Below are 9636 nucleotides of genomic sequence, written 5' to 3' on the forward strand. Positions count from 1 at the left end.
GCCGGCCCAGGGCGGCGGGACGGCCGGTGGGTGGTGCCGGGGCGCGGGGAGCGGTGCCGGGCCCCGCCGGGAGGGCGCTGGGATGGCAGCGGGGCCGCCTCGGGCAGAGCGGCGCGGAGCGCGGCCCCGCCTGCCCTCAGGTGTTCGCTCCTGACTGCGAGCTGGGCGTGGGACATGCGAGGGGCTTGTAGCGGACTGCGGATGGAGTGCTCGAATGCTCCGGGCCCGAGGTCCAGAAGGATGAGGAGGAATCTAGGAAATGAAAAATAAAGCTGCCCGTGAGCTCCAGCAGAGCTGTGGGTACGCTCTGCTGGTGGCCGTGCGCGTGGAGGAGTCGGCACATGTGACACTGCTGAAGGCACACGGGCCATCAGGAACTCCTGGTGATAAGCTTGAGTGTGAGACATCAAAACCACCTCTGACACCGTATTTGACAGTGTGTATAAATACTGTCTTACATGGTTACTGTCGTGCACAAAAATGGCTTTCTCATCTGCTTGCTCTGATGTCTCGCTCTCTAAAACAGTACATGGTAATGAGGGCAAAAAGAGAAAGTAGTTTCTTGCACAATGAAAGTTGTAGTTTACCTGCTGAAAGTGTGCAGTGTAAGTCCAGCTAGCTCCTGAAACTACAGCTGAACATTTGTGAATTGTCTGCAGTTGAGAACAAGAAAATTATTTATGTCTGCAATCGTTTTGCAAATACTAAAATTCATAAAGAAGGGTAGAAATAAATTAGTAATTGGAAGTAACAATATGAAATTCTATATACTAGATTAATAAAAATTGTTTAATAACACCAGGGTTTTTTAATTAGTTAAACAACCCTTACAAAATCTAGTCAGCTGTTTCCTAAAAAGATACACAGAAGGTATTGTGCTGATGGTTACTGCTTTGTCCTTTTATCAAAGGATACCTTGCTTAGTCTGTTTCATTTCAGTAAATGTTCAGAGCTCTTTAGAATATTTGTAGCACAAAGTGTATTATGATGAGTAGAATAATCTCCCAAGATAAATGAATTAAAAAGATAAAGTATAATCATACTTAATTTAATGACTGGCTTTAGTGCTATAATTATGTTCTTATTTACAGAAGAGTCTACAGCTGTAGAGAAGACGATGAGGCCTCTTAACAGACTGAATATTCATTCTGCATTTTGGATTTTGGCATCAATAGCTGTGACATACTACTTTGATTTTTTAAAAAATATTAAAGAAACTATGCAAACAGATAGGTAAGGTATCTTTTCTTACAAAAAGGCATGTTTTAGTCCTATAATCATACCCAGTTTGTTACACCTGGTCACTGTATTTTAAATCATGAATGAACAAGATCTGCAGTAGGAATAGAGAAACCTGGGGCTTTCAGCCTGGAGAAGAGAAGGCTCAGAGGCATTTTGTCAATGCATGTAAATACCTGAAGGGAGAGTGCAAAGAAGACAGAGCCAGGCTCTTTCCAGTGGTGTCTAGGACAGGACCAGAGGCACTGGGCACAAAATGAAATGGAGGAGCTTCCCTCTGAAGATCAGGAAACACTTTTTTACTGTCAGGGTGACTGAGCACTGAACAGGTTGCCCAGGTAGATTGTGGAGTCTCCGTCTTTAGACATAGTCAAAAGCCATCTGGACATGATTGTGGGCAGCTGGCAGTAGCTGAGCTTGCTTGAGCAGGGAGGTTGGACCAGATGACCACCTAAGCTGATAATATTGAACTAATTTTAAAGTAAATACAATGCTTAAGTTTGCTACAATTAGTTTTTTCTCTATAAACTCTACTGAGCCACCTTTGTACGTGCAAATTTCGCTCTGGTACCAGACATTTTAATACTGTGCGTTCAAGTTTTAAGTCCAAGAAATAGCTGCCTGTTCTGTTGGAAGTATTAAGGTTTTTATTTCATTTTTTTATAATAAACCCTCTGAAATTAATCCTTGGAGCTCAAAGAGTAGTTCATTTCTCTAGAAGATCTGTAGATGATTTTGAGTAAGTCAGCAAAAGATTGGTGAAATAATTTCGGTGAAGTAATTTTTATTTCTAGTCTATTTCTTTTCTATTAAATTATTTTCAATGGGATTGATGTATGTTAAATGTTTTTAGATAGCTTCAGCTGGAAGTGCTTTTACAACACCTTGCTGTTGTCATTGTTATATCAGTACGTGGAAGCTGCACAGGGCTCTGTGCTGGGAGGTTCTCTGGAGCTGCTCTCCCAGGCTAGTTACACCCTTCACACACCTGACTGCAAAAACAAAACCAGTGACTCCAAGGTGTAATCAAAATTTGGGGTCAGGACCTTGTCTTCCTGCACTGCTTGTCTAGGTAGGTCTTGGCAACAGTTCTCTTAGTGCAGGATTCTCTGTTGGTAGTAACAGGATTTCAAAGTAGCATATTATGTTTGCTGTACCATTCCAGAGCACATGTTGCCTGAGTAGGAAGATCCTTGATTACCTTTTGTAATTTAGTAATCAAGTTATGGTAAGATTTCATTTTTCAAAATTCGGATAAGATTTTATTACAGTGCATCTTCCTCCCAGGTTGCCTTATCTGAACTAGTCTTGAAGTGTATCCTCAAAGAAGCTCAAAAGTGTGTCTCCCTAAACAATCACATATCCTGTGTTTTTATGATTCTGAGTTTAAAATTCTGGATTTCTCCATGGTTTTCTTCAGCAGTTATAAAGAATAATCTTCATGCTTCTTGTTAAATTTGAGAGTTCCCAAACTGAAACCATATTAAAGCTTTCTGCAGCATTTCTGTTGCACAAAGATCACCAGTCTAATTTATAGTGAAAAGCACAGTTGGAGTGGAGCCTATTTTATTTTATTAGTGACAAAGGGGTTTTGGTATGGTAGTATAGTAGATTCCTGACAAGATCTGTCACCTTGAATTTCCAAAATATTTGAGGGGACAATATTTGAAAGGAATGTTTCTTTGCAAAATTAAACTCAGTTGTTTATATTAGACAGCTTTTAAGGGCAAAAAGTGTTTTGTAAGATTAATTTGAGGTAAAACCTACAGGAACTCTAGGCCACAATCTGTGTTTTTAACAGATATTGCCTGTTCTGTTTGTCAGCTGGAGTGAAGATTACTGTGCAAACTGCAGTGTGACTGTGCTAAACATGGTTTTATGTGCTTTTCTTCCTGCAGCTGGTGGCTTCCCTGTGGCACTTTTTTATTGGCTGCATGTTTATCTGTTGCCTTTTACTGCATACTGTATCTTGAGTGGTACTGTGGAATTCAGGACTATGACGAACAGTACCCTGCACTGATTCCTATCACAACAGCTACCTTTATAGCAGCAGCAATTTGGTGAGTTCAAACACTGTGTGCAAACTTTTGCTAAACCTGTGCAAGTCTGTGTGTTAATGGGCTCATTTTATAAGTATAATTTCTGTAATTCTGCTATGTGTATTGGTGACAGTACCAGTTCTATGTATAATTTAATAATTTCTTGCACTTTCAACTTTCATCCACAACGCAAGAGTTGCAACAGTTGAAACTTTATGTGGTGTACTTGGAGATGTACTGGATCTTTTCTATCTTGAAAATTTAGGGTAAAACTGAAGTTATCTTTGTTAGTGTAAATTTCTCACCTCTGGCAACTACTTGTGCAGTTTACAAATTAAGACAAAGGTGCAGTCTCTCTATCTGAGAAAAAATTCAGTTCAATCAGTTTCTGTCAAAGTTCTTCATTATCAAACAATCTATAAGTAGCAAACGTACAGAAAATTATAGACTTCTGACTCTTGCCATATGAGCTTTAATGGTTTATATTTTGTCTGAGAATGGTACTTTTAGTAAGAGTTGCTTTATTTATGAGATTATATAAGTCAGAACCGAGCAAATGTGAATGAAGAAAATTACATACATTGTGCCAGTTAATTTATTTGCTTTCTGCATGAAAATTGATTTCCTTTTGTTTAGCTGTTGTATTGGAGTATCAGTCAGTATTTGTTGCAATGGTGAAAAAAAGAAAGATTGAAGAAAATAAAGGTTCCCTATGGTTTATAATTAGTCAAATCTGTAATTCTTGTAGGTCAGTTGTAAAATAAGTTGGTTTTCCCTATCTCTTCAGTTAACTGAAATCTGTCTGGATGAAAGTTCAGATTAAGGCTTCTCTCAGGTGTCATGTATGCCCATGGAAAAATCAAAGAGTAGGTCATTTTCAGAGGCTTCAGATACAGATTTTCTGAAAGTCAAAGGTATCTTTACCCTTTACCCTTGATGTCTTTTGTTTTCAGAAACAAAGGTTTCCAGGTTAAGTAATTTAAATCTTATTTCCTCTTTTTACATGTTTCCTTTGTATGCCTGGTGTTTCTGTAATATGACAACTGAACTTACCAAATGCTTTCTGCTTTTATTCCCAGTTTCAATGTTGCCTTGTGGCCTGTCTGGTCATTTTTGACACCTGTGTTGCTCTTCATTCAGTTCATGGGTGTTGTGATGCTTGTGTCACTCCTGGGATAAGCCCTTCAGGTAAGTAATTGAATTTTTTAAGCACATAAAAGTATTTATCTTGTTGTGGGAACTGCTTTGTTAGACATTTAAGGATTGGGAGGCCATTTAGGGGTTCCTTCTCTATGTTTCATGGACATTCTTCAAATTGTGACATTTTGTGGCATATAGAGTAACCAGAGAACATGCAGTTATCCAAAGGGGAAGAATATCCTTTCCACTCCTCTAAAATTCCATTCTAGACATTGAAAGAAACATTAGTGAGAATGGATGGTTTAGGGATGTATAGGCCAAAACCCTGCAGCTTTTACCTAGACTGGGAGAACTCCTTAGTGAAGCTGTTTGACCTGATAGTAAAAGGGAGAAGATATCAACATCCATGTACAAAGGCCTTCTCTATTTTTAAAAAGTAAAAATCTTTGTCATATCTTTGTCTTCTAGTGTGCTGTTTTCATTTTCTGTGATGCACAGCCAAGATCAACCTGCTGTGTGGAAAATTGCCAGATACGAGAAGTTCTTTGTTCTTTCTAAAAAGAACTTTTCAAAGGCCAACCCATCTGTTTTGTTGACTTGAAAAATGCATTCTCAATAATTACCACATCTTTTGTTATGATATACTTATCAAATGAATCCAGTGAAATGTAAAAAGCTAAGGAAGACACCAAACACAGCTCAGTAAACAGGGTAAAGGATGTCCCCTGTATCACAGGTGTCTCATACCATTCAGGGACACTACTCCTTCAGCAGGTCTTGTTTGTTCTACTTCTCAAAGGAGTGAGGAGGAAGCCTGTTTGGCTTTGCTTGCCACCACAAATCCTTTCTGGTGAGGAGATCCCTCAGCAATTTTAGGAGTAAAAAAGAAGAAATTTTAGAATTTTAGCAGAAAAAAGAAGGCTGTGCTGGACTGCTGGATTTAGAGTGTAGTGTCTTGTACTGACAAAGTTATAGGCAAAAAGTGTTTAATGTCTGGGATGGTGAAACTCAGATTTTTGGGTTTTTTTTAATAAAAAACTGAACCACTGTTTCATTTTCCCCTCTAGTTTTGAGATATCAAGAAACCTGATTTTTAAGGAGATAATTAACTTCTTCTCTGACAAAACTCAGACTTCTGAAAAATACAATACTTAATTCAGAACCTCTTTACTGTGGCAACTTGAGTCATACTTGCTGATACAAATGTATCCATGTTTGTTGGTTCTGTCCTTAGCCGTGTTCTGTCTCTGTACTTGAAGTATGTGAGGAAGGTCTGTATTAGGTCAAATAATTATTTGCCTAATAATTAGGGACAGGTTATTACATGGTGTTTCAAAGTCATTAATTCATTTAGTACATGATACAGCTTCTGCAGTATATATAGAACCTTCAAAGATTTTTGCTAAATTTGTTGTTTTTTTTCTTTTCTTTCAGTTTCACGTGAAGGACTCAAGTAACTGTAACCCTGCAAAGTGTATGTCACTTTTGTTACATTCCAGTACTTCTGTTGTTTCTAATACTGCCTGTTTGCTCTAATACAGTAATTCTTAATCTACTTGATTTATAAACCAATGGACATAACCATAGGAGAAAGCAACTGATTAGTCAATAATTGGAAGATAAATATGTTTTACATCTCTTAGTAACATGAAGCCTTTAATTTTGTAAAGCTTTGTAAAGCTTCTATTTATATTTGAGTGTTAAGCACATGGGTAGTAAGTTATAGCACCATAGAATAGTTATTGTTTAAAGGGACCTTTAAATATTATCTCTGGGGGCCTCAGAGGTCACCTACTCAAACTTCCTGTTCAAATCATGTTGTTTGATTTGGAAGTAAGTGATACTTAAATCAAGTGTTGTGGGGTTTTAATAGTATGCCTTTCCATTTGAATTGACAGGTAAAATACTGTTATCTGGAACCTGTGTTTGTACTTGTAAACTTACTTACATGAGACATTTCTTGATCTCTTACATTTCTGCTGTTATATGTCTTACCATGTAGGAAATACTTTATTATCTAATGTCTTAAATTCAGATCTGCTAGTGTTTAAAAAAATGTATGGATAGGGGTAAGGGAAAGCTGGTTGACATTTGGCAGTGCCATCAATTAAATAAATAAATTCTACTTGTGCTCATACACTTTGTCCACAGCCAAAGGTGGATGATCAAGCTGTGAATAACCAGCAACACAATGAACAATATTAACGCTACACAAGAAATTTGGAGCATACATTAAATTCTTTTGAGGTATGCACTGTTTTTCAGTATTCAGGTTGTTTTTTCTTCTGTAAATCAAATTTTCATTCTTAGCAGTGCCTGTTAATGAAGTTGCCATTTTCCTTACTCAGCAATGAAGAGGCTGATATTAACTTAAAAGCTACTAGTTATACTCAGTTGGGACAATAAAATAACATTTTATTTTTGTTAAGTGTCTGTTCATGTTGACTGAGATACTTAACTGCCTGAAGACCTGAGCACCATCTGTTTGCTAGACCACTTTATGTAGATCCTTGTGTAAATACTTTTCCACACACGCCTTTTGGAAAATAGGAGAATGTAGATATTAGGTATTGAAACCTGTTAAAATCTATTCCTTGTGAGTGTTGCTTAAAGTCTGGACTGTCAAAGGGTACTCTGCTCTTCATTCTGACTTCCAAATTTACACCATTGCTGAACACATGGAATGTTTAGTAATGAAAGAGATACCATTGTCTTTGGTTGTTACTGTTTCATTAATGAAAAAAGTTGCAACCTAATGGTATGTAATACAAAGGATCAGACCAACCAAAATAAAGTGCATTCAGCACTACTTGAAGTAGTTTGTAGGGTAAGTTAACAGCTTGGTTTGTTTAAATGTAATATTTAAGTTTGCCAAAACCAGTCATGCTTCACATCTTTAAAGTGAAAGTTGCTTCTCTTCAGGTCTTCAATTTTTAAAAGGTTTTACCAATTTTATGTCTGCATACACAAGTACATTTGAGCAACTTTCTTTATTATAATATTTAAAATGCAGTATTGCTCAGGGATGGTTTTTATAGCTGTATTTTTATTTGTCAGCTCTATAAATGCTCTAGGTGTTTTAAGTTACCTTGTGATCTGAATTAAAATTACTATTTGCTACATGATTTTTTAATTCATTCTTCTGAACATCTTAATAAACTTTATACAAAAATGATCAGTAGTTGTTCAATATTTAATTGTTTGACCATCTAATTACACTTTCTTGGAGACTTCCACCCCATCTCATTGCTTTTTCTATAAAACATCTATAGATGTTCATGTAGATTTTAAATACTGTACTTGACTCAGAGTATCTTTGTCTTTCGTGCCCCTTCAGCTGGGTTTATTGACGGTATAGTAACACTCTGTTCACCTCTGGAGTAGCTATCTGACTACTTTGATGTCTTGAGAATTCCAGGTAGAAATACTCGTTGTACAAAGCTCAGCAAAGTCTTTCAGTAACAGATCTGAGTATCCAACACAATACTCATTCACTTATGTGCTCAAAAGGAAGTAGTGGCAAATCTGGTAAGAATATAAACAATGCTTGTTTTAATTGTTGTAACCTGACACAGTGCTGCTGCCACTTCTGTGAACTCCTTGCTTTTGTTATTTTCCTTACCACCAAATAAAGAATTTAGGGCAAGACAGTAGAAAGAGGTAGCATAATAATTCCCTGAAAAATATATGAGGCAATTGAAATTCCCACCTCTACTAAAGCTTGAATGTATTCTCTTAGTACAGACCACCATAGGTATCTTCTGTATCCATTTACATTATTTCATTTCAGGATGAGAATGTGTATCAGCACCAAAGAGCTTTCCTTTACAGGTGACAAGGGATGCTCTTGGATAATTTGAAGTAAAATAGTCCATGCAGTGAGGATTATTTATCACAGTTATCCATAGAAGCTCTGTAAAATGGAAACATCTTCCTTACTTATTCTTTAAAGGTTACATCATATGAGATAGAGTTAGGATTTGGCAATTCCACAATGCCATTTGTGATAACAATGGATGTAGCTGTGAGCTAGAGGTGGTTGAAGCCTGACTGACTAGTTATGCTTTTGACTTAACAGGCCAGACAGAAACATAGGGCTGCCTTCCTGTTAAGTGCATTCCTCAAAAGGAAAATTTGCAGAGAGCTTAAAATACTTGTTTATTGAGAACAGGACAAAATGAATAAAGGACAGGAACTACTTCTTTATGTTTACCTAAACAGGTGATTGTCCAGAATTCACTCATTCCACCTTTCTGTGATTTTGTTTTTCTTCCCTGTTCTTTAAGAGGCTTATGAACCCCAGACACTTATATGTAAGTTCAAAAGTGTCCTTTGTTAGATGAGAAAAACCTCTCTATTAATTTCTGGCTTCAGAAGAGAAAAAGCTTAAAATTATTTCTTTGCCAGAGGAAGTGGAGTAAAATAGATGCTGTATTTTCAATATATATATATTTTTTTTAATTGTAGTTGAACTAGTGGCTTAATTTCATGCAAGGTGTGGGTCACTCACTGTAAAAACCAATATTTTGGGTAATCAATATGCAACCAACAGGTACAGAGCAAAAATGTAAGACCCACTTTGCCAGAACAAAGACCAGTCTCTCTTGGTGTTTGGCCTCCAAGCTATGCTCGGCATCCAAATACCTAAAGTTAAGAGAATTCAGTTTAAGTAAAAAAGAGTCAATACTGAAAACGTGTATAAATATTGGGAAAATGAATATATGAGAAGTGGACTAAATTCTGCAGAAGATTTTGCTACTTTGAGCTCAGTAGTTGCTTCTCCAGCTAGCAATTCCTATAATACTGTGTTGTCAGAATGGGACTTTCTAAAAAAAACCAAGGTAAAAAACCCTTTTGAAAGGTCTAGAGAATTCCTGAAAAATGAGGTTCTGTCCTACTAGCGAAAGTACTGATTGCTGAAAAGAAGATGGAGCCCAGAGTGTGAAGCACATGTCATCCCTCTGTCTCTCTGTACGAAGTGAGCTCCATCAGCAGCTGGTGGCTCCTGGGCTGCAGGGCAGGCTCCAGCCTCACCAGCTCCCGGGTTTTGGCCGTTCCTTGGCTTTCCAGGCCCGGGGGTTTGTTCAACACACGGTGTCTTTTGTATCTTCCTCTCCAGGGAATGTGTTACACTCCCAACACGGACCATGTCCCCTTGTCCCTCACCGAGCAGGGCTGGCTCCGAACCAGCCTTCGTCCGAGTCACTTCTCACCCTGG

The 9636-nt window shown here is 37.7% G+C and overlaps 1 protein-coding gene across 1 annotated transcript; it reads left to right on the plus strand.

Moving 5' to 3' along the window:
• Window position 1: 1 nt before the first annotated feature.
• Window positions 2–7556, plus strand: TMEM128 (transmembrane protein 128; the record flags this gene model as incomplete). The annotated part of the gene is made up of 5 exons (XM_041487970.1): window positions 2–26; window positions 1092–1233; window positions 3138–3299; window positions 4358–4466; window positions 5853–7556. Coding segments are annotated over 4 exons (429 nt in total), but the record flags the coding sequence as incomplete, so codon positions are not given.
• Window positions 7557–9636: the final 2080 nt, after the last annotated feature.

The sequence above is a fragment of the Pyrgilauda ruficollis genome, unplaced genomic scaffold, assembly GCF_017590135.1.
Source record: "Pyrgilauda ruficollis isolate IOZ18807 unplaced genomic scaffold, ASM1759013v1 scaffold1, whole genome shotgun sequence".
NCBI classification, from domain to species: domain Eukaryota; kingdom Metazoa; phylum Chordata; class Aves; order Passeriformes; family Passeridae; genus Pyrgilauda; species Pyrgilauda ruficollis.